At 40.8% G+C, this 25,848-nt stretch overlaps 1 protein-coding gene across 1 annotated transcript in view; it reads left to right on the top strand.

The window, feature by feature from the left end:
• The window catches only part of fig4a (FIG4 phosphoinositide 5-phosphatase a), a 280,104-nt gene that overhangs the window by 55,103 nt on the left and 199,153 nt on the right, over positions 1-25,848 (top strand). Inside the window, exons 9-11 of the mRNA XM_028791311.2 lie at positions 6,606-6,706; positions 22,586-22,748; positions 23,469-23,566. Of these exons, the coding sequence (XP_028647144.2) occupies positions 6,606-6,706; positions 22,586-22,748; positions 23,469-23,566 (362 nt within the window). The remainder of the gene's footprint in view (positions 1-6,605; positions 6,707-22,585; positions 22,749-23,468; positions 23,567-25,848) is intronic.

Here is a 25,848-nt window from a genome sequence, read left to right as displayed (position 1 = left end):
TCCAGAGCCACCCGCGAAATAAGAAAATCCGCGAAGTAGAAACCATATGTTTATATGGTTATTTTTATATTGTCATGCTTGGGTCACAGATTTGCGCAGAAACACAGGAGGTTGTAGAGAGACAGGAACGTTATTCAAACACTGCAAACAAACATTTGTCTCTTTTTCAAAAGTTTAAACTGTGCTCCATGACAAGACAGAGATGACAGTTCAGTCTCACAATTAAAAGAATGCAAACATATCTTCCTCTTCAAAGGAGTGCGTGTCAGGAGCAGTGACTGTCACTGAGATAGAGAGAAAAGCAAACAAATCAATAGGGCTGTTTGGCTTTTAAGTATGCGAAGCACCGCGGCACAAAGCTGCTGAAGGCGGCAGCTCACATCCCCTCCATCAGGAGCAGACAAAGAGAGAGAGAGAGAGATAGAGAGAGACAGAGTTTGTTTTTCAATCAAAAATCAATACGTGCCCTTAGAGCTTTTAAGTATGCGAAGCACCGTTCAGCATGTCGTTTCAGGAAGCAGCTGCACAAAAGATAGCAACGTGAAGATAATCTTTCAGCATTTTTAGACGAGCGTCCGTATTGTCTAGGTGTGCGAACAGCCCCCCTGCTCAATCCCCCTACGTCAGGATCAGAGAAAGTCAGCGCAAGAGAGAGAGAGAAAAGTAAGCTGGGTAGCTTCTCAGCCATCTGCCAATAGCGTCCCTTGTATGAAATCAACTGGGCAAACCAACTGAGGAAGCATGTACCAGAAATTAAAAGACCCATTGTCCTCAGAAATCCGCGAACCAGCAAAAAATCCGCGATATATATTTAAATATGCTTACATATAAAATCCGCGATGGAGTGAAGCCGCGAAAGGCGAAGCGCGATACAGCGAGGGATTACTGTATATATATGTATATAAAATCCTAAGCCTAACAGTGCAACAATTTTATGTGACATTTTTATGTCATGTTTTTTGTCACACTTTAATTCTGGCTTATTTTAAAACCTACATATATATGTTTGGGATCATTCTTTTCAGAATTTATTGAACTTTAATGTGATGTTGTTAGATTTTCAGATTCTTATTCCGTTTTTAAATTATAAACTAAAAAATATCAAGAGCTGACATCCCGTGAGACGAGAATTTGTGCCAAGAGATTTAACCATGCCCGGGGCCGGAAATAAAAGACAAAAAGTAGATGACAAAGACAGCTGCTGTATAGGCTTTTAAATGTTTGAAGCGCCGCACGAGATGTAGATCAAAGAGGAGGTAAAAAAACAAAAAACAAACTTTGTTTCCCATTGTGTCATGGTTTCGGAGGAGCGACCACGTTTCCTTGGGGTGCGTTCAGCCCCCCTCTTCACAACACGAGCGTCAGAGACGCAGAGTGCAGGTCGTGGGGGTTGGCGAGCAAAATAATATATATTCATGGCATTCGTAGTCTGAATTACAATCTGATTGTATGGGTTGCATTATTTGACAGTAAAACTATTCAAATAATAATATATATATATATATATACAGTTGACCCTTGATATACAACCGGCCTGACATGCGAACAACTTGGTTTACAACCAAAATTTTTGTTTTAAATTATGACCTATGTCTTGTGTTACGACCTGAATGCGGTCACGTGTATCCTCTTGTGCAATTGTAAACAAACAGCCAAGAGCGTTTGTAAGCGTCAGTCGGAGCCCAGATACATGTGTTTGTGGACGTAATTTCAGTCAGTGCAGTGATTTATATAATTTATTTCGATAATTGCTAAGGAAGGAAGAAAAGGTAACGAAGGTAAAGAAAGCGATCACAATCGAAATGAAGAAGGAAATTGTGTGGAAATATGAGAGTGGCGTTCTCACTAATATGCACAGCATGTCGAAATCCACCATCTCGACAATTTTACAAAGAAAAGAATTGTATAGCTCCTTCCAAACAATAACCACCTTCCATTTCATTCTCCTCCTCCTCCCTTCATGCAAGCCAAAGATGTCAACTTAAATGGTGAGTACAGTATGATATTGTTGTTTCTGGTAGGCTAGGCACTTTTTATAACTTTTTGGTTAGTACATTAGAAAAATTATTGGTGTTCTTGGTAAATTATGCACATTATACAACCCTTTTTTATTAAAAAAAAGTTAAGTAAGTGTTGCTGTGGGAGGTTTGGAACACATTAACACTAGAATTACTAGAGTCTATGAAAAAACTCGTAGATCTGGCCCACCTTAAAACCGTTCTCACCTCTCTTTTGTCTTCTAAATGTGCTGATTAAGACGAGCAGCAAGCAAGCCGGCTATTCCATTCCTCACCGCCGCAGAACGTTCACTAAGTTTTTCCAGCTCATGCCTTGTTTGATTATCTGGGAGTGACTGAAGTGCTGGAGTTTTAGAGTGGAAATAATAGATCGCTATTTGGAATACACGCATTTCATGTTGTTCCGTTTCTACAGTAATCTGTGTAAACACATTTTTAAAACAAACGTTTTTCATATTTTAGTAGTAAATGACAAAATGTAGGCATAAACTACAGTAATCCCTCCTCCATCGCGGGGGTTGCGTTCCAGAGCCACCCGCGAAATAAGAAAATCCGCGAAGTAGAAACCATATGTTTATATGGTTATTTTTATATTGTCATGCTTGGGTCACAGATTTGCGCAGAAACACAGGAGGTTGTAGAGAGACAGGAACGTTATTCAAACACTGCAAACAAACATTTGTCTCTTTTTCAAAAGTTTAAACTGTGCTCCATGACAAGACAGAGATGACAGTTCAGTCTCACAATTAAAAGAATGCAAACATATCTTCCTCTTCAAAGGAGCAAACAAATCAATAGGGCTGTTTGCTTTTCAGTATGCGAAGCACCGCGGCACAAAGCTGTTGAAGGCGGCAGCTCACACCCACTCCGTCAGGAGCGCAGAGAGAGAGAGAGAGAGAGAGACAGATAAAAAAAAAATCAATACGTGCCCTTCGTGCTTTTAAGTATGCGAAGCACCGTGCTGCATGTCGCTTCACGAAGCAGCTGCACAAAAGATCACAACGTGAAGATAATCTTTCAGCATTTTTAGACGAGCGTCCATATCGTCTAGGTGTGCGAACAGCCCCCCTGCTCAATCCCCTTACGTCAGGATCAGAAAAAGTCGGCGCGAGAGAGAGAGAGAGAGAAGTAAGCTGGGTAGCTTCTCAGCCATCTGCCAATAGCGTCCCTTGTATGAAATCAACTGGGCAACCAACTGAGGAAGCATGTACCAGAAATTAAAAGACCCATTGTCCGCAGAAACCCGCGAAGCAGCGAAAAATCCGCGATATATATTTAAATATGCTTACATATAAAATCCGCGATGGAGTGAAGCCGCGAAAAGCGAAGCGCGATATAGCGAGGGATCACTGTATATAATGTATGAAGCCTGAAGTCCACAGATCAAGTAAACACTTTCACAAAAGATTCAAGAAATAGACAACAGCTTCATTGGCATAGCGGTAAGACTTGCTGACTTGTAATCAAGAGTCCCCGGTTCAATCCCCACTCACTCCTATATTTGCCGTTTTCAGTAGTGAGCTGCTCCTTTTGTTAATATTATACAGTACACACATACATTTGGTTTGTGTCTGTAACACACGGTGTGTATTTATAGGACTTGTAAAAGTTACCGGTTTTTTAACTTTTATTCTCTCTAAATCACGATCACTGGAGATGTGAGTGGTGTTTTGAGACAATGGAACTGGACATTCTCTCATCTGGAGGGATTAAAGCTGACACACAAACGCTGGCGAATCTGCCTTCTTCGTATCTCACCGTCACTTGATTTTTTTTTTTATTCAGTTATATTGAGTGTTCCTGCTCATGCTGAATCAGTGTGCACCTTATGGTGTATAATGTCAAAAAAAAAAAAAACCAAAAAGCACAGACGTAGGTATATATGATATTTGGAATTATTCATTTTATGACCTGTATAGTACATTTCAGAAAACTTTGTGGCATGGATGCAACATTATTCATATTATTCATATTCATTCGCATAGCATCTTGCGGTTTGTAATCAGTGACTGCATGTTTTTTTTCCCTGATCTTGCCAGTCCCCACATGTTGCTGTATGCTGTTTCTTTTGTACTCCAGGACATGCAGAGGATAGAATAGTACAGAGCAGTAAGTTCAGTGCTATATGCAATCATCAGATTCAAATGTTAACTGTTCACACACACGCAAGGATCGTCTTTCCTACATTTACAACGTGTGTACCTGTTACAATGTACATGCTTCTCTCTATGCTGTGGTTCCTATTACACACTTGAAAGAAAGAGACAATATATGTGAAAACATCATCGCACTAATGCAGTATTATTTGAAAACGAACAGTGTCAGATCAGGTGTGGATTTATGCTGGCGCTGTTACCGAAAGAAAAAAAAGATCAACATGTGCGTTGATCCTTCAGCGCTGAATAAGCTCACGCGCTCTAATTCTCACACTCACGCGCTCTATCCCCTCCCCCCCCCCACCCCCGATCTGACTCTAAGAAACAGCACAAGTACAGATGCAAACCAAGTGTGATCAAGAGTCCGCGGTTCGATCCCCACTCACTCCTATATTTGCTGTTTTCAGTAGTAAGCTGCTCTTTTTGTTAATATTACACAGTGCACACATACACTTGATTTGCGTCTGTACTTGCGATGTTACTTAGAGTCAGATGTGGGGGCGGGAATGTTAGAGCGCGTGAGCTTATTCAGTGCAGCAAGATCAATGCACATGTTGATCTTTTTCTTTCTTTCAGTACATGTGCCTTCCCTGTTTATTTATATATCTAGTGACTTTTCTGCCTGCCTGTCTGTCTCTCTATTACGCAGTGCTCTGTCTGTCTGTGTGTTATGGATCTTAAAAATAACAGTTATAAGGACACTTGTTCATGTTAATTGCAGTCTCAATTGCTAAAAAATATTTTAAAAGGAGCATCCCACATGAAAATATAACGATCTCATTAACTGACAGTGCATACCAATTTATAAATTTTATGTCCGTTTAAGGTTAAAAATAAAAAAAATAAAAAAAAAACACTTTCTCCTCAACGGGGAATTGAACTCAGGTCTCTGATGGACAGTAAGCCTGCTGCGCTCTGAGACAGCATATCTTGCCGCTACACCACAGAAGCTGCTGTATTGTTCTTGAACCTTTTGTGAAAGTGTTTATTTGATGTTTGGACTTCATGCTGCTTCACACATTCTATAGTTTATGCCTACATTTTATAACATTTATTACTAAAATATGAAAACCTTTCTGTTTTAACAATGTGTTTACACAGATTACTGTAGAAACGGAACACACATGAAATGCGTGTGTTCCAAATAACGATCTATTATTTCCACTCTAAAACTCCACTTCATTCCCAGATAATCAATCAAGGCATGAGCTTGGGAGATGCTCATGCATGTTCTAAGTCGGTGGGGAGATGGAATAGCTGCTTGCAGCTTGTTTTTATCGGCACATTTAGAGGACAAAGGATGCTGGCGGAGAGGTGCGAATGGTTTTAAGGTGGGCCTGATCTACGAGTTTTTTTGTAGACTCTGGTAATTCTAGTTTTAAGGGTATTTCCATTATTTCTTATGGGAAAAATAGTCTTGACTTTTGGACAACCAATTTGAGTTACAACCAGCCCTCATGAACGAATTGAGTTCGTAAGTCAAGGGTCCATTGTGTGTGTGTATGTATATATATATATATATATATATATATATATATATATATATATAATATATTACCCACCTAATATCACAGGCCAGTTCTCTATAAAGCACAAAATTTCACTGTACTTGTATTCTCCATGTTCCGCTATAGGTGCAGATAGTTCATGCATCTTATTTGACAGCGTTCAAACATTTCCCATTAAAATAGATGGCAGACCAGTACTAAAACCTTTTAACTTTGCTTTTACTCTTGAACTAGCACGTTGTACTCTCTGTCTATGGACAGTATAGTTAAACTGAGCTGCTTAGACCCTCGAGATTGCAGGGCAAGTAGCTAATTACAGGGGTATTTAATACACTCTGCTTTTATTTTCCCAGTGTCTCTGATGTTTTCAGGTGTTGCAGACATAAGGTAACTTTCAGGTCCTCTTCGCAACTCCATCCAAGTTCATAGCTCGTTTTGAAGTGCAGTCATAATGCTCGTATCATAATTTTGTCCATAAGCATTTTCAGAATTATTTCCTTGCAAGAGGTATTTTAGGAGTAATTATTGTTTCTAAAATTTTCATACACCAAAAGCACAGTGGCATCTCATGAACATCACAACTTGACAAAGTGGATTCTGTTTTAATCACTGGGAAACCTCATGGACTTAAATAACACGAGTTTACTTTTTAAGGGTGAATCTTAATACTATACAGTGTATCATTAACATTGTCCAGAAAAAAAGACAATATGCTGTTCTCATGTTTGTTGGCAAAAAGTGATATTTAATTGTGAAACACTTCTTAAATTTACGAGAAACATTAAAAACTTTTACCTTTCAATTACTGTTTTAACATTCTTTTGACTTTTGTGAAGAATGAATGTGATGATTCACTGTCTTTCAGATGTTTTTTTTTTTTAAAAAAAAAGATTTACCAACCTTAACTTTTTTTTTTACCTACGAACTACTGATATATGGTAGACCAGTGTATGTCACACTCATTGCTAGAAGATCAAGCAAATTTGCTGGAACACGCTTCCTCAAGCGAGGAGCCAACTGTAAGGTAATAATCATTGGTTAGTTTGAATTTATTGTTTGTACTGTCAACTACTTGCAGTTGTGCTTTTGAAGCTTTTTTTTCAATGTATCCAAATATCCCTTCCTGCTCATTATATTAGCAATGTATTGTTTTCTTTTCTTCTTAAATCTGTTAAATCTTATCTGTCAAAGGATTATATGACATCATCAATAAAAAAACAGAACACACACCTTAATTGGAATTTTTTATCATTGTCAAGTATTTTAATCAAGCGAATTTTAAGAGTGCACTTCCCAGATTATACCAATATATACATTGCAAAACTAAAGGGGAAAATATCTTAGATCAGGGGTCTGCAACCTTCACTATCAAAAGAGCCATTTTGCTCCCTCTTCCTCCAAAGAAAAATAGTCTGGAGCCGCAAAACATAACACAGCTTATAAACTTTTAAAAGTTTTAATCTTTTTTTAGATTTTACATGTTACAACCACGGAATACAACAAACAGAAGTGCAGTGCGCATGTGTAGGCCTACTTTGAAATAAATTTAACTGAACTCTGCAGGCCTATTTGAGTCCTTCCTATACCTGTATAAAATTAAAATAAAAACTAGCCCACTTTAATATAAATAAAACATTTAGCTGTAGCTTAGCAGCTTTAAAAAAGTAAACATAAAATTCCATTTCAGTGTGCTCTCATCCTCTTCAGGTTTCCCTCTCAGCCAGCAATCAACTGAAGCACCTGAACATACAAAAAAACCTACATCAGCTCCGGGTCTGAAATAAATGTGTTTTTTTTTTTTTTTTTAAATATTAGCCTATTAAATGCTATTGTTCTCACCTGTTTAATGTGACTTCTGTTTCTGAAGTTCGCTGCAGATCATCTCTAGCACTTTGAGCTACTTTTTGTATGAAAATGTGCTATATAAATAAATGTTGTTGTTGTTCTATGTCGGGGCTATACGATGTGACTTTGACCTTCACACAGGACTGCAGGCTCATGTGTGAGGTGGGAGAGATATTTGGACTTTATGAAGTTCATTCTTGAGAAAATTTGCTCACATAAGTATGTTGAGCCAAAGATGGACAGGACTCCAAATGCATATTTTTTCATGTTCATATATGTTTCGGGAATGGCACTCCATGTATTGAAAACAAGTTTGTCGGGTTTGGGGAGGTTTTCAATATCAGTCCATTTGTGCTCTTTAGCGAGAGTAGCCTTCTGACGGGCGACTTCTTCAAGATCCGCTGTCGGGCATTTGAACTTGGACACCCATAAATCTTTATCCGCTATGCGGCCAGTTCAATTTCTAGATCGGGCTTACTTACTCCTGTGAATGCGGATGTGTTCAGCAGGGATGGGTCGATGTCCAGGGAAGGAGAGAGTGTTTTTTTTCTTTCTGAACTCACTGAATCTTTCTCTAAATGCAGCTTGCATTGCAATAATTGTACGGTGGAAATAATCACAATTTATGTGAATGTTCACTGCTTTGAACTCTCTCAGGGAGGGGAAGTGAGAGAGTGTACCTTTCTGTACATCTCTGGCAAACACTGTCATCATGCGCTCAAACACCAAAACATTTAAAGTCAGAGAATAGATGCTCTGATCTTTTTATGAACGATTCTTTCATGTATTCTCCGTCTGTGAACGGCTTACCCCTCCTTACGATCTCTTGAGCTGCCACAAAACTAGCAGCTGTAGTTGACTGTGTAGAAGTGATCCACTTTTTGAAAGTATGTTTGCTCTGTTCAGCTTTCCGTTGCAGTTCCGAAATTGCTCTCTTTCGCTCATCTTCACTTGGGTATTTTTCAGTGAATGCTGAGTGCTTGTTTCGAAAATGTCTTTCAACGTTACATTTTTTGTTGTTCGATAATTTATCGCCACATATTAAGCACACCGGTAAGCCAGCGTCGTTGGCAGTGAAGGCAAATGCTTCTGTCCACGCAGAATTAAACTCTGTTCTCTTCTGGGATTTTTCATTTTTGGGATTTATTCATGGTTAGTGCAGGGGTCGCACACTCCAGATGCCACCTGCAGGTAAAGGCGAGGGCTATAGACGTAGATGTGACGCATATTTTAGTTGACAAATTATAAATAAAAATAAAAATTAGATGTTAAAGTGTATAACAGTAGTAGTAGTAAATAAACATTATATATATTACATATATTATATACAAATTAAATTAAGAAATTGCCGTTATTCATTTTCATGTTTTTTTTTTTTTTTGTCAAGGCCAAAAGGAGCCATTACAAGGAGGCTGAAGAGCCGCATGCGGCTCCAGAGCCGCGGGTTGCCGACCCCTGTCTTAGATCATATTTAAACTAACATAAAAGATTCCTACAAGGATATACTATCCCCTCCCACCTTGGACAGTCTGACCATCTTTCTTTGTTTCTTGTCCCTGTGCACAAAGCCCTAGTGCTAAACCAACCAACAGGACTGTTAAAGTATGGTCTGGGGGTGCCATCTCACAACTCCACGACTGCTTTTAACACACGGATTGGAATATATTTTTGCATCAGACAGATTTAGATATGTATGCTTTACCCATTTTTTTTTTTTTTTTTTTTTTTCTGTCCTCAAATTTTTATTGATAACAAGAAAAGTAAATACAGCCAAAGAAAGCCAACAAAAAATATCCGATTTTAAGCTATATAAGAACAAACACAACAACACTCTCCCCATCCAATTTGAGACTGTTATTTAAACAAATAACTAAAAGGGGAAAAAAGAGTAAACTGGCACACACACTTCACAGGAGCACAGGATGAAGTAAACAACAACAAAAAAAAACACAAAGCGGTACACAGGAGGACTGAATCACAGAGCAACCCCAAAACAACTCTTAACTAATTGAATAGTGTGAAGCCAGTTGCAGATAGTAGAGCCCAAAAGAGTTGTTGATCTGAGATGTAGAAACTTCAAGGAGAACAAGATTGTAAAAGGAAGACTTCCATGTAGTAGGAGAGTGAAGGGCAGGAGATTTCCAGTGAGATGCTAAAAGCAATATAGCCACAATGGTTGCAGTCATTAACAGTCTCCACTGGGAGAGAGAAAGAGAGAGCGAGGGAAGAGAAGAAAGGTCTAGGAGAAGAAGAACTTGAGGGGACAAATGAATGGGAAAAGAAAGAATTGTAGAGAGAGATTCTGCTACAGAGAGCCGGAGAGCTGTACCCAGAGGGCATTCCCGGAACATGTGAAGAAAATTGCCAGGGACTCTAAGAAGACAGAGTTAACATAGGGGATCTAATTCAGTTCCGATTAGATGCCATCTTTGGGGAGTAGGGTACAGTTTTTGAACAAATTTAAGTTGTATGTGCTAGTGATTAGGATTTCTAGAACAATTTTTAATATTTTGAAAAATAGTTTTCCAGCACAACGCAGAGAATGGGGACAGGTCTGTTAGCAAATTAGACATGATTGGGAGAGTTTTGAGGGAAGCTTTATGGAGAAGGGAATAGAGACTAGATGCTGGATTGGAATTATTAGAAAGGGATAAAGCAAATAGGAGGAACATTGTGTCTTATGTATTGAATGACTGGGACAGGTTCAAGGTGTGGACTGATGACGGTCCATCCATCCATCCATTCTCTTCCGCTTATCCGAGGTCGGGTCGCGGGGGCAGCAGCTTGAGCAGAGATGCCCAGACTTCCCTCTCCCCGGCCACTTCTTCTAGCTCTTCCGGGGGAATCCCAAGGCGTTCCCAGGCCAGCCGGGAGACATAGTCCCTCCAGCGTGTCCTGGGTCTTCCCCGGGGCCTCCTCCCGGTTGGACGTGCCCGGAACACCTCACCAGGGAGGCGTCCAGGAGGCATCCTGATCAGATGCCCGAGCCACCTCACCTGACTCCTCTCGATGCGGAGGAACATCGGCTCTACTCTGAGCCCCTCCCGGATGATTGAGCTTCTCACCCTATCTTTAAGGGAGAGCCCAGACACCCTGCGGAGAAAACTCATTTCAGCCGCTTGTATTCGTGATCTCGTTCTTTCGGTCACTACCCATAGCTCATGACCATAGGTGAGGGTAGGAACATAGATCGACTGGTAAATTGAGAGCTTTGCCTTATGGCTCAGCTCCTTTTTCACCACGACAGACCGATGCAGAGCCCGCATCACTGTGGACGCCGCACCGATCCGCCTGTCGATCTCACGCTCCATTCTTCCCTCACTCATGAACAAGACCCCGAGATACTTGAACTCCTCCACTTGGGGCAGGATCTCGCTCCCAACCCTGAGAGGGCACTGTACCCTTTTCCGGCTGAGGACCATGGTCTCGGATTTGGAGGTGCTGATTCCCATCCTAGCCGCTTCACACTCAGAACTGCGCACCGATCCAGAGAGAGCTGAAGATCACGGCCTGATGAAGCAAACAGGACAACATCATCTGCAAAAAGCAGTGACCCAATCCTGAGTCCACCAAGCCAGACCCCCTCAACACCCTGGCTGCGCCTAGAAATTCTGTCCATAAAAGTTATGAACAGAATCGGTGACAAACTTAATGCCGGCAATGCGGACCAAGGTGTTGCAGAGTGTGGTGTAGGGCTATTGCTACCGCGTTATCCACTGATCGATTGGGGTGGTAGGCAAACTGGAGGGGGTCGACAGTGTCCAGGACCATGTGGTTGATGTGCGTGAGAACCAGTTTTTCTAGGCACTTTATGGCGACTGGTGTGAGTGCCACTGGCCTGAAATCATTTAGGGTGGATGTGTCCGGTCTTTTGGGGACTGGTATGATGGTGGAGGATTTGAAAATATGGGGTACTACTGCCTGGGATAATGACAGGTTGAAGATGTCAGCATACACACCAGCTAGTTGTTCCCCGCAGGCCTTCAGAACTCTGGGAGGAACTCCCATCGGGTCCCACAGCCTTGTGGGGGTTCACCTTCTTCAGTGCTTTCAGGACCTGTGTGTGTGTCACCTGAAAGACAGTGTCCATGGGGTCACAGGGGGCCTTTGATGGTGTGTCTGTGTTCAGCCTGTCGAACCTGGCATAGAAGGTGTTAAGGCTGTCTGGAAGGGTGGCATCTCGGGGGTCTGTGTTTGTTGTGGTTCTCCTGTAGTTTGTGACAGATTGAGTTCCCTGCCACATACTGTGCATGTTGTGGTTGAGGTAGTAGCCTTCAAGTTTTTGTGAGTGAGCCCTTTTTGCTGCTCTGATGGACTTCTGCAGCTTGTACCGGGCTCTCTTATACTCCACTTGATCTTCTGACTTGAAGGCCTCCTGCTGCTTCCTGATTTTCTGTTTTATGTCCCCATTAAACCAAGGTTTTTGGTTGGGGAACATATGCACAGTCCTGGGAGGGGCACATATAGACATGCACCAGCTAATGTAGTCTCTCACAGTCTCTGTGTATTCATGGATATCGTTAGTGGCCTCTTTGAAGGTGCTCCAGTCTGTGGCCGCAAAGCAGCCCTGCAGACTAGCTTTTACATCATCAGTCCAGGTGTTAACGGTCCTGGCTATGACTGGCTTTGTCTTGAGCCTTTTGTTGTAAACTGATTCAAGGCGGATTGCCAGGTGATCAGACTTTCTAAAATTAGGTTTTGGTTCAGCTGAAAAGGCATTTCTGATGTTGCTGTAGCAGTGGTCTAGTATTTTATTTCCTCTAGTGGGGAAGGTCACAAACTGATGCAGTTTAGGCATGATTTTCCGGAGATTGCAATGGTTAAAATCTCCCAGAATGATAACAGTGGCGTCAGGATATGTGTTTTCATGCTCGTTGATCATATCGTGTTACTCCTTCAGTGCAACCTCCTCCTTAGCAGAGTTGGGGGGGGATATACACGACACTCACAATGATTCATTGCAGTTCTCTGGGCAGGTAAAATGGCCTTAACTTCAAAGTCAGATATTCCACATTTTAAGAACAGGATTTAGAAATGCTCTTACTTATTTTCCAGAGACTGAATGTTTGCAAACAATATGACCGGGAGGGTTAGCCTTCCATTTCTAACCAAGCGCCGGAGCCTTCGGTCAGCTCCTCACCATCTGCCGCACCTCCGCTTCGGCCTGTTCTCAGAACATTTGCAGAGTGTGTCTTAACTCGGCACAAATAAAAGTAAGAAGGAAAAGAGGAAAAAGAAATAACTTGACTCGGAGAGCTCCGCAACATCGCCCTCTGGGGAGCCTCTCCTTCAGCATCTTTTGTCCTGTAAATGTGCCGATAAAGACAAGCAGCAAGCAGCCTGCTGTTCCATCCCCCCACCGCCGCAGAACATGTACAAAGTTCTCCCAGCTCATGCCTTGATTATCTGGGAGTGAAGTGCCGGAGTTTTAGAGTGGAAATAATAGATCATTATTTGGAACAAATGCATTTCATGTTTGTTCCGTTTCTAAAATAACCTGTGTAAAACACATTGTTAAAACAGAAATGTTTTTCATATTTTAGTAGTAAATGACAAAATGTTGGCATAAACTATATAATGTGTGAAGCCTGAAGTCCAAAGATCAAATAAACACTTTCACAAAAGGTTCAAGGATGATACAACAGCTTCCGTGGCGTAGCGGTAAAATTTGCTGACTTGTAATCAAGAGTCCCTGGTTCGATCCCGACTGCCTCCTATATTTGCCGTTTTCAGTAGTGAGCTGCTGTTATTGTTAATAATATACAATAAACACATACATTTGGTTTGCGTCTGTAACGGACGGTGTACATTTATAGTACTTGTAAAAGTACTTTTTTCACTTTTATTCTCTGTCACGATACATACTACCGCCCTAGGGATCTGATGCTGTTAGTTATTATTTGAAACTGGGAATAACTGTAGCTGTGAGTGGTGTTTTGAGGCAATGGAACTGGACACACAAACGCTGGTGAATCTGCCTTCTTTGTATCTCACCGTCATTTGATTTTTTTTTTTTACAGTTTTATTGAGTGTTCCTGCTCATGCTGAATTAGTATGCACCTTATGGTCTATGATGTCAAAGCCGCACTGACAAAAAAAAAAAAAAAACAGGGACATATATGATACTTTGAATTATTCATTTTATGACCTGTATAGTACATTTCGGAAAACATTGTGGCACGGATGAAACATTATTCATATTGTTCATATTCATTCGCATAACATCTTGTGGTTGTAATCAGTGACCGCGTGTCCCCCAATTGAGCATTATTGTTAAATTTGCAAAGAATATGACTGTCATTGTGCTCATATCAATCAACAATGAAGCTGCATGTAAGGAGGAGGAGGAGGAGGTTCAGAACCCAGCAGTGGTATCATACCAACAACTTGGTCTTAAATGCCAAAAAGACCAAAGCAATCGTTGTGGACTTTAGGACCACTAAAAAGGACCACTTGCATCCATTAACTGTTAAAGCAGAGGCTCTTGAGAGAGAGAGTAACAATCACAGAGGACCTCTCTTGGACTGACAATACTTCAGTGGTAGTAGGCAAAGCACAACAATGCCTCTACTTTCTGAGAAGGCTAAGGAGAGCTAACCTTCCCCAGAAGCTGTTGGTCAGCTTTTACAGATGCACCATAGAGAGCATTTTGACTAACTGCATGACAAAAGCTGTACCAAAGGTGCTAAAAAAGCAATACAACAGGTCATAAAAACAGCACAGAACATTACTGGCACTTATCTGCCATCACTTGAACATCTGTAAAAGACTCACTGTGTGAGAAGGGCTAAAAACATCATCAAGGACATAACTCATCCTGGATATAACTTGTTTAAGCTCCTTCCATCAGGCAGGTGCTTCGTATCAATCCATACATGTACAAATAGACAAAAAAAATAGCTCCGTCTCCACTGCTATAAACTTGTTGAACTCTGATATCTCTTCAGTCTGAGATAATTTTTCATTGAACATGTACAATTATATAGTGTGGGACGCGGCTGGGGGTGGTACCCAGACGGGACGCCTGAGAGGACCGGAGGAGGGCTCACGTCTCCTCCAGACCACGAGGGGGCGACCGCCCTGGTTGCTTTGGGGGCAACGGGTGCAGAGCTTTGAAGCTCAACCCTGTAGGGGCCCGTGGTCACCGCCAGGGGGCACCCCAATGCCCGGAGAGCCCTGGACCTCAGCACTTCCACCACACCAGGAAGTGCTGGGGGGAAAAGGAGCAGGGACACCCGGAGTGCTTCCAGGGATACAGCCGGCACTTCCGCCACACTGGGGCGTGTCGGTGGAAGATTGCCGGAGCACACCTGGAGCACATCCGGGGAAAGATAAAAGGGACCGCCTCCCTTCATTCAGGGCTGGAGTTGGGTGGAAGAGGACAAGGTCGAGAGGAGAGAGACGGAGGTGGTCCAAAGAAGAAAAGGCAAACTGCGGTTTTGGCCTGGACTAGGGTGATTGGTGAAGTAGCACTGGGGTTTGTGCTTAAATTAATAATTGTAAATATTGTAAATAAATGTGTGTGTTGGACTTAAAAACGATGTCCGTCTGTCTGTGTCCGGGGCTCGTTCCACAGTGGCGTAGCTGGCAGGATCCGGGTCCATCCATTTGGGCCGGAACCTGTACCAAATTCGAGTAACGGCCCGGCACAGCTGAGAGTGTACCTTGAAATACAGTGCGGAGCACATTCCCGACAAGAGCACGCCACCAAGGCCGCAGTGCGAGGTACGCGCCTGCAGGACTTGCCGGCAGACACGCACAGCACAGCGCTGGGACAGCGCACTCACAGCTGCAAGCAAGCACGCTCAGCAGCGCACCAAAGAGCACAAATGCGGCAGGCTGCAGGATGACCACAGAGGGACTCCTAAAGACACCGCGCAATGGGGAAGAAGAAAGCCGGGCGGACACAGAAGCCAGCCGCCATGCCAACCAGCACCACGAGTTGCAGCCGGAGGTAGGTGACGGACCCAAGGGTGAAGGGCCGCGGGAAGGAATTTCCACGTTCGCGTCAACCTACCTCCTAGACACCGAGGGGCGAACCACCCGTTGGTGGCCAGATGAAGTGTGTTCGTGGCGTGACGGCGGAGAGAGCGAGGCCTGGCTGTGTCTTCCCTTCGGCCCGATTAATCAGCTGGAGGAGGAGAGCCCGGATGAGCTTCCCGACGTGGTGTCCCCGCTTGAGGAGCAAGAGCTCCTCCCTGAAGCAGGTAAAGGGGGGGAGGGCATGTGTCAGTTGCCCGCCAAGGAAGGTTCGCGGGCGGGGATGACGGACCTTCTCCCCAAACCTTGCGATTACCCGAACAGGCCTGCGGAGGTTTCCGAGTTAGTATTAACTTTTCTTGGGCTTCACGGGAGTTGAAACTTGTTCTCCGTCCCCTGCAGTCCATAGTTAAAGTTTTTCAGGTCCTGCAGGAGATGAAGGAGGACTTGGACAAGAAGATCGGTGCCCCGATGGCAGCCATTGTTAAATGGCTGGAGACGCGGGGGGGCGTCGGCCTCCTGCCTGCAGGACTTAGCGGTACAGGTGAGTGAGGTCGGTGCCGTAGAGGAAATGGGGGGGGCGGAGCGCAGTGGCCGTGGTGATGGTCAGTACTGCTTGCCAGGCCGCTCCGCCCACTACACAAGACGCTGCCATGATGACCAACGGCGTGGCGGAAGAGCATGCGGAGAGGCAGCTGATGAATGTCGGCTGCCAAACAACTCTGTCCCGACTGCCCCTGCGGGTCTTGCGGCCGTCTAAAGGGGTGCAGACGGCACAGGGTCTCCCTTCTTCCCATAAGGGGACCCAGACCGTCAGTGCACCCCAGAGGAAGAGGAGGACCCGGACAAATAGGTCTGGAACTCCAAACAAGGTGCAGCGTAAGCCCGTTGGTTTGACGGTGCAGGAGGGCTACGCTGCAGAGGGGCGAACCGTCATGAGCCCTCCTCTGAGCGGGTGAAGGGGCAGGAGTTTCCTGCCTGCTTCCGCTCTTGCAAGGGTCGAACTGGAGGGGGTCGGTTGAGCTTTAACTGCGGCCGTGGTGGCCACGTCTGGAGGTGTTGTCCAGACGTCGGGGCAGCACCCCCAGACCTGTTCGTTATGTTTTTACAGGGCGGAGCCAAGGACACCGACTCCCTGTTCAAGAGAGAACCAGCCCTCGCAGGGCAGGCCGGTAAGCCCCACAAGCCTCATCTGAGGGAGGAGCACTGTGGCGAACGGTCGGGTCCCATGCCCAGCCGGGACGCCCCTGCTGCTTATGTTCCGAGGGAGCAGCCATGGGCAGCTCAGTACGTCCCCCGGGACGCTTGGTGGCAGCCTCCCTGGCCGACGGTGATTCCCCAACCTTCCGCATGGCTCAATGGGAGATGAAGTCCTCCACAGCCTGGTTGGGGCCTGGGGTGGCCGCTAGGGGGGGCTGTCTGGTTTTAACAGCCTGGCTGGACGAATCTTCAGTCCCACCCGGATGTGCAATTAGCACCAGGTGGTCAAGCACCTGGAACGCTTCCGGGTGGGCTATAAAAAGGGCCAGCCACCACCACTCAGAGAGCCAGGGTCGGGAGGAGGAGGACTACGTCTGAGGAGGAGTGGTGGTAAAAGGATTGTTGGTGTGTTATAAAAGTGCTTTTGGACTGTGTATTGCCTGTGGGTCACAGGGAAGACGTGTGCCCAAGGGTGAAGAAAATAAAAGTCTTTGTTAGTTTTATAGGTGTCTCTGTGTCCATCTGTGTCGGGTCAGGCGCCTATATAGATATATAGTTACAATAGATAATGTTGCTGTACATTTATGCAATAATAATCTGTCCTGGTTACTGAACATTTAACATTATAAGTAGCATCTTACTAATATTTTGAACATATCTTGTATGATTACTCTGTTTTTAGTTCTTACTTGTATTTATTTATTGTATTGTTATCTGTCTGAACTATTTCACTTTGGATTTTAAATGCACCTTGTAACAAAGTAAACAAAACAAACAAAGTAATTTTGTTGCGTTATACAATGACAAAAAAGAACCTGAACCTGAAAAGAGGAAAAAAAGGAAAAAAATTCAATACCTTGAGTTCCCAGTGGTAGCTTTTTCAACTATACAGTTCAGTCTTTTATAAAGGTTGCCTTTAATGCTGCATTTCCTCCTTATTGAGTAATCATTTAAAAGTGTAATAATATGCCAGGTGTATGTTTGTAATATATGGTATTTCAGAAGGCGCTCCAGCAAGAAATTGAAATGGAGCAGTACTTTGAAATTCACAAAGTTAAGATTTTAGAACTGCAACTTTTGTGACAGATTCTAATGTACCTTCTATAACCAGCTTTCTCTAACATTGTATGTAGTATTTTAAATTTATTTACTCCACTGTCAAATTAGCCCTTTTTCATATGAAAATGTCTGTGTTAATGTTAGGTTTTTAGAAGTAATATTATAAAGTATATAAAAGCATGTATATTATAAAGTATATAAAAGCATTATAAGTATATTAAAGCATGTTTAAGATTTTTTTTTAATCTTATTTTCAGTTTTTGTGACTGGGGTTTTTCCTTATATTCTCTTTTTGCATGTAACTATTAATGCTGAATGCATTTAGATTTTAATTTCCCCAAACACTACATGTAGAGGTTTTTTTTTGGTCAACTACACAACCAAACATTAACCATATAGTCTTTTCAATTACTCCCAACCCTTGCTTTTAGCTTCTTGCCAAAAAACACAGTCAATTTATATTGAGAAACCCTTTCTTTTTCTAGTGACACATTAAGTCATCCATTTTTCTTTTTTCTGTCTTTTTTTTGATAAATAATCCTAATGTAGAAAACTGAACTAATATCACAGTTATGATACTTTAAAATGCTGTTTCTGCATACATTGTGCTGTCTTTTGTTTTTAAGTTTTGAGAACCATTGGAACATCACATCCATGCCCAAATGTCACACAACTGAAATCATACTGTTTGTACAAAAAAAAACAAAACAATTTTTTTGCTCAAACAGACAAAAAAGCATCAATTTTTATTATTTAACACAAGTGTTATCTTTGAACTGGTAGCCCTTTTCAGAGTGACGAGCACTGATACATTGCACCATCTATAGACAAGCAGCAACTGGAACATACAGTAGTAAATTTATCTACATCCATTCACTAACATCAACATGTCCTGCCAGGATTTCTTCTTGGAATAAGTCATTCGCATGTCAAGATTAGTATGATTTTGAAAAACTAGCAGATTTTCCAATATTTAATATTTCAGTGTTTGGTTGTAATTTTAATGAATTGCAGAATTGGATTGTATATGGATCATGCTGAAAGAATGAACTTTATGACACTGCACACGGCAGTGTCTTATTGAAATTAGTAACGTGGTCTTTTGAATCTGATTTACACTCTGCACTGTCTGCATAATATGCTAAGCTGGAGTGTATTGTTTTGCTCTTTTCATCTGTAAAGTGTGTAATTTTAATTTTTCCTACACCTGTTTTCATAAAAGCTAACAGTCCATTGCTCTAAAAGACTGGTTCTGTCCTGTGCTTACAGATCAGGTTTTTTGCATTAAATATGATTTAGTAATATAAAGAAAAGTTCTCCCAAGATAATTTTCCATTTTTTTTTTTCTGCTGTAGCAATTTTAGTAAAAATACAGTACATATTGTTTTTACAGTTTGATGGCCAGTCTACCATCAGGGGCTTGAATTTGGTATTACAATTACTGCTACTAATAACAATTGTGGAGTTGTAAGCAAAACAATAGTGCCATGTAAATATATTTTACTTGTTCATTAACATGTTTTGTTGATGTACATGAGACCATGCAGACATTACTGTACTTTTTTAATCTTCTGAAATGAAATGTAATACTACTATTATTGTAACTAATGTAAAAAAGAGGTCAGCAAAATTATTTTTTGCTTGTTTTTGATGGTGCAGACCTTCTCCATATATATAAAAACGTTTTAACTTTTCTGGGCCGCTGGTTCCTCTGAATAAAAACCAAGATACTCTCCTAACACTGATAGAAAGTCCCTTTCTATTTTTCTTCTTCACTGTTAATTACAGTTGCCATTGCTACCATAGTCATGATAAAAGGTCCTTTCAAACAGTCTGTCCCTGTCCTTTTATTAGATCTGCTCGAGGTGTAAGTTAAACTCATCCTTAACAGAAGCATGGGAAAACAGTTTCTAGCACAATATTCTATCTTAAGTATCCCAGGACTATCCATGCGGATACTCCATCAATCAGAGTCTATTCACCAATAAATGGTAAAAGCTCAACACTTCTCTTTACACAACTACAAACATCAGTCTTCTACCATGGATGCAAACTAGTATTCTAGTATGTTACGGATAATTTATGACAACTAAAGCAGATCATCACTGGGGTTCAGATCAGACATGAACATTCAGTTATACTTCTCCAGTTGTCCGAAACCTCATAGTTTGAAGTGTCCTAGTGGGACTGCAGAGTTAGTAGATGGCATCATTTCCAAACATCTAATGGACACATTTCATTACATGTTGTACTTGTATAACTGTACATGTGACAAATAAAGAATTTTGAATGTAATGCACTATCACTCATTGTTCAGATTAATAAATGTAAATAACATTTCTCCTTCTCTAACTTGCTGTTGCATAGATGCATTCCTTTGTTCCACTGGCAACAATTCTATATTATGATGACTAGCTGAGTAGTTGTAAATACTAGCCTGTCTTGGGGCTCTTTCTGTGGTGAAAATTTATGCTTCATTCACAAAAGTGGAGATCCCCACCCTGCTGATTTTTGACTTGTGAAAATAATTATTGGGGAAAAAGTGAGTTGAGAAACACTGCAATAAGATAACATAGCTTATAGGATCATCCTTTCCCACACCAACATCACCAGGAGTATTTTGCATTTACACTTTTTGTATAGCAGTGCAATGATGGAGTAGTGATGTTGACAGTTGTTTGACTCTTGGCTGTATGTGCATTTTCTTGCTCTCCTGTGTGTGAAAGGATTGATTTTTTTTTTTACAGTTCAAGAATATGTAATTGTTAATATGGGGCTAGTATATTTATGCAGCAGTGGTTCATAAAGTTGGGAAATGTATTTAGGAAACTTCACAACTTTGATTCGCGGTCTTGGAAGTCAGATACAGTTGAAGTCAGATGTTTAAATATAGTTAGGGTGAATTCTTTAAAAGTAACTTTATAATCCCTCCACAGATATTATACTAACAAACTATAAATTTGGGATATTGTTTAAGATGTCCACTTTGTACAGGGTAGAAGTAATTCTTTTTTAAACAATGCTCACAAACAGATTATTTCACTTATTATTGACTATATCACAATTCCAGTGGGTTACATGTTTACATACACATTGTTAACTGTGCCTTTAAACAGCTTGGAAAATTCCAGAAAATGATATCAAGCCTTTAGGCAATTAAATAGTTAGCTTCTGATAACCAATTAGCCTAATTGGAATCAACATATGGATGTATGGTAAGGCCTACCATCAAAGTCACTGCCTATTTGCTTGACATAATGGGAAAATCAAAAGAAATCAGCCAAGACTGTAGAAAAAAAAGTTATAGACCTCCACAAATCTGGTTCATCCTTGGGAACAATTTCCAAATGGCTGAAGGTTCCACGTTCATCTGTACAAACAATAATACTCAAGTATGAACAACATGGGACCACACAGCCACCATACTGCTCAAGAAGGAGAAACATTATGTCTGCTAGAGAAGAACACACTTTGGCAAAATAAAGGCAATTCAATTCCAGAACAACAGCAAAGGACCATAATTTTTTTTTAATAATAATAATTTTTTGCATTTATATAGCGCTTTTCTCACTACTCAAAGCGCTTAGCAATTGCAGGTTAAGGGCCTTGCTTAAGGGCCCAACAGAGCAGAGTCCCTTTTGGCATTTACGGGATTCGAACCGGCAACCTTCCGATTGCCAGTGCAGATCCCTAGCCTCAGAGCCACCACTCCGCCTATGTGAAGATGCTGGTGGAAACAGGTAGACAAGTATTTATATCCACAGTAAAACCAGTCCTATATCAACAATTTCTGCAAGGAAGGATCCACTGCTCCAAAGCTGCCAAAAAAAAGCCAGACTGCAGTTTGCAATGGCACACGGAGACACAGATCTTACCTTCTGGAGAAATATCCTATGGTTTGATGAATCCAAGATCGAACTGTTTGGCCATAATGACCATCATTAAGTTTAAAGGGAAAAAGGTCAGGCTTGCAAGCCAAAGAACAGCATCACAGCAGTCAAGGCTGGCAGAGGGAGCATCATGTTTTGGGGGTGCTTTGCTGCAGGATGGTCTGGTGCACTTCACAAAGTAAATGGCGTCTTAAGGATGGAAAATTATGTTGATATACTGCAGCAACATCTCAAGAGCTCAGCAAGGAAGTTGAAGCTCAGTTGCAAATGGGTCTTCCAAATGGACAGTGACCCCAAGCATACCTCCAAAGTTTTGGCAAAATGGCTCAAGGCCAACAAGGTCAAGGTATTGGAGTGTACATCACAAATCCCTGACCTCAGTCCAATTCAAAATTTGTGGGCAGAATTGAAAAAGCGTGTGCGACAAGGAGGTTGTGAACCTATCCCAGTTACAGCAGTTCTGTCTGGAGGAATGGGCCAAAATTCCAGCAACTTATTGTAAAAAGCTTGTGGAAGGCTATCCTTTTTAACCTTTGCTAACATTTGGCTCAAGTTACAAAATTTAAAGGCAATGCTACCAAAAATTAACAAAGTATATATAAACTTGTGACCCACTGAAGTTCTGATATAGTCAATAAAAAATGAAATACTCTGAGGTCTGTGAACATTGTTGGAAAAAAACTACTTCTGCCCTGCACAAAGTAGATATCTTAAACAGTATGCCAAACTTATGGTTTGTTAGTATAAAATCTGTGGAGGGATTATATAGTGAGTTTTAAAGAATTAACTCTTAAGTTCATGTAAATGTCTGACTTCCGCTGTAGAAGTGACCTTGTGAGAATTAAAAGTGTGTAATGGTTCTTGGTGGTTTTATTTTTATTTTATCTATTTCATGGCTATTTATAAGCTGCTGTGTTCTTTTTTCCCAGGGGGACGTTGCTAATGAGGTAGAAACAGAGCAAATCATCTATGATGCTTCTGTGATGTCTTTTACTTCTGGGAGCTATTCTTCTTATGTTCAAGTCAGAGGCTCTGTCCCACTGTATTGGTCTCAAGATATTTCCACCATGATGCCAAAACCTCCCATTAGATGTACGTACATTTGTAACCTTTTCAGGTATAATCCCGTTATAAGCTTAACTATAAAACTATATGTACTATTTTTGTGCTGTGCAATACAATTTTAGGGTCATACCAAGGCTGATGCTTGTGACATTGACGTTTGTTTTTAAATTGACAGGTAACTATTGTTGCAAAAATTAAAACTATCACTCATACTGCTGTCTGAAATTACTTATCTTTTCTTCATGAAAAGCTATGTGCAATAACAAGAGGCACATATTCACATTTTATGAAATGCACAAAAACATTGAATACTACTGGTTATTAATTATTGCTATCTGCCTTAAAAGCAGCAACTCATCATAATGTAACATTAACATTTTCAGACCTGATTGATACAATTCAGTGTGGCGGTGATGGGCAAAGAAGCAGGATCTTGTTGTAGACATGGTGACAAAGAAACGAGGAACATTAAATTTACTAAGGTGTGAAAATAAGCATAAGTGGTATTGTACCATAAAAATAGGCAGAATCTTTTATATCCGTAATTTTAAAGAAGTGGCCATAGACATCTATTTTATCCGAGGTTTTTAGTTTTTGGAAGTAGCATCTGTCAACATTATCTCGAATAATTGAGTTTCTACTGTATTTTAATTACTATATTATTTACAGTATTAGAATTTATTACCCTGAAAAGATAGTGTAAAGTGATTTTCTGAAACTTACATTAAATTTGCTTTATTTATTTAGTGGATCAGGCTGACCCTTATGCTCATGTAGCAGCACTGCACTTTGACCAAATGATGCAGAGGTTTGGATCTCCTATTATTATCCTAAATCTTGTCAAGGTAATATTATTTTTTTAATGTGTTGGTGTGAAGCAGAATGTTAAAGATAATACAAGTAATACTAAAAAATACTAAATAAAACAATATTTATAAGGGGTCACATTGGTTTTGGGGAATTTAGTGGAAGTAAATTGATTCTAGCTAAAGCTGTAAAGAATTCCATTACAGTAAGAAAAATTCAGGAAGAGTTAAAATTTTTCTTTAAAGTGAATGATTGTATGTAAAGGTAATGCAGAGGCCCTGCTATCTGATAGCTTAGGTGATTCATAATATATTCTCAGTCTGATTACTGTTTTTGTGGAGTTTGCCTGTTCTCATATACATGCAAGATTTCTATGAGTACTCTGGCTACCTTAATACATCAAAAGTCCTGTGTGAATTTAATTGACAAATCTATTTTGGCTTGCTATGAGTCAGTGTAAAATAAGTACATGGGTAATGGACTTTTGATGGATTAGTATCCTGTTCGATTTATTTGTTTTGTATCTTGTGCTGTTGAAAGTGGCTGCAAAAAAGATTAGGAGAAAGTTATTTCTGATGCAGCTTTTTCTGTTACAAATTCCTATTGTGCAAAAGCTTGGTTTGCTTGTAGCAGGCCAGTGCATGTCTTACTCGCACATAGTCCCCAACTCAAATATTTTTTTTTTTTTTTTTTTTAATATTTTTATTTTATTAATTTTCATTGTAATCATTCCATACAAACAGATCAATTTATAACCCGACAAATTTGAAGACTAATCAAACCCCACCCCTGAGAAGGAGAGCTTAGCTAAAGGAAAATTGCTTTAGGCTTTTTAATAAGGCAACATTAAACAAAAGAAAGGGAGAAGTAAATATCTATGTAAATAAGAGATGGAGAAGGGAGTTAAATGCAATAATAGTTATTTCTCTTATTCTAAAATAATATTGATTAAATCCTGCCATGTTTTGAAAAAATGTTGTACAGATCCTCTAACTGAAAATTAGATTTTTTCCAATTTCAAATAATATAAAACATCGGTTTCCCACTGACTTATAAGAGGAGAATTAGGATTCTTCCAATTTAACAAAATAAGTCTGCGTGCTAAAAGTGTAGTGAATGCAATCACCGTTTGCTTGTCCTTCTCCAATTCAAGTCCATCTGGAAGAACACCGAACACAGCTGTTAATGGGTTAGGAGGGATTGTGATACCAAGGCTGTCTGAGAGGCACTTAAAAATTTTTGTCCAAAATGATGTTAGTTTGGTGCAGGCCCAAAACATGTGACCCAGTGAGGCAGGAGCTTGGTTGCAGCGCTCGCAGGTTGGATCCTGGCCTGGAAACGTTTTGGACAGTTTTAAGTGAGACAGATGAGCTCGATATATAATTTTTAGTTGAATAATTCTATGCTTTGCGCATATAGAACTCGAGTGAATTCTCTGCTTTGCTACCTTCCACTCCTTTTCTGATATATTGATTAAGAGATCTTCTTCCCAATGTCCTCTTGGATCTTTGAAAGGTAGGGACTCTAATAAGATTTTATATATTGCGGAAATAGTGTTTGTTTCCTCGGAATTGAGCAATACTTTTTCCAGCATTGTGGAGGGTGCAAGGTGGGGGAAATCGGGCAATTTCTGTTTAACAAAATTTCTAATTTGAAGATAGTAAAACAAATGTGTAGCTGGGAGGTTAAATTTTGAACGTAATTGTTCAAAAGATGTAAATATGTTGTCTATATAAAGATCTCTGAGCATTTTAATCCCAAAACTTTTCCAGGTATTAAAAACTGGATATACTTGCGAAGGTTGAAAGAGGTGGTTCTCTTGCAGAGGTGCCACTGATAAAAGATTTTCCATCTTAAAATGCTTCCTAATTTGGTTCCATATTCTGAGTGAGTAAAGCACAATTGGGTTATTAGTATATTTGCGATAACTTTCATTTATTGGAGAGCAGAGCAGGGAATATAAAGAAGTACTACAGGATTTTACTTCTATTGCGGACCAAGCCTGTGTATGTGCATTTATTTGTGTCCAGGTTTTTATGGCTTGTATGTTTGCTGCCCAGTAATAAAACTGAAAATTAGGTAAAGCCATGCCACCTTCTGCCTGAGGTCTTTGTAGGGTCACTCTTCAGATACGTGGGTGTTTTGAGTTCCAAATGAATGAGGTTATTATTGAATCTAACTGTTTAAAAAACGATTTATTGATATATATTGAAATGTTTTGAAATAAAAAGAGAAGTTTAGGAAGGATATTCATCTTAATAATGTTAATTCTTCCGGCTAGAGTGAGATGAAGGGTTGACCATCTATGCAAGTCTTGCTT

This window comes from Erpetoichthys calabaricus, chromosome 3, assembly GCF_900747795.2.
Source record: "Erpetoichthys calabaricus chromosome 3, fErpCal1.3, whole genome shotgun sequence".
In the NCBI taxonomy this organism is placed as follows: Eukaryota; Metazoa; Chordata; class Cladistia; order Polypteriformes; family Polypteridae; genus Erpetoichthys; species Erpetoichthys calabaricus.
This window is presented reverse-complemented; position numbering and strand designations above follow the sequence as displayed.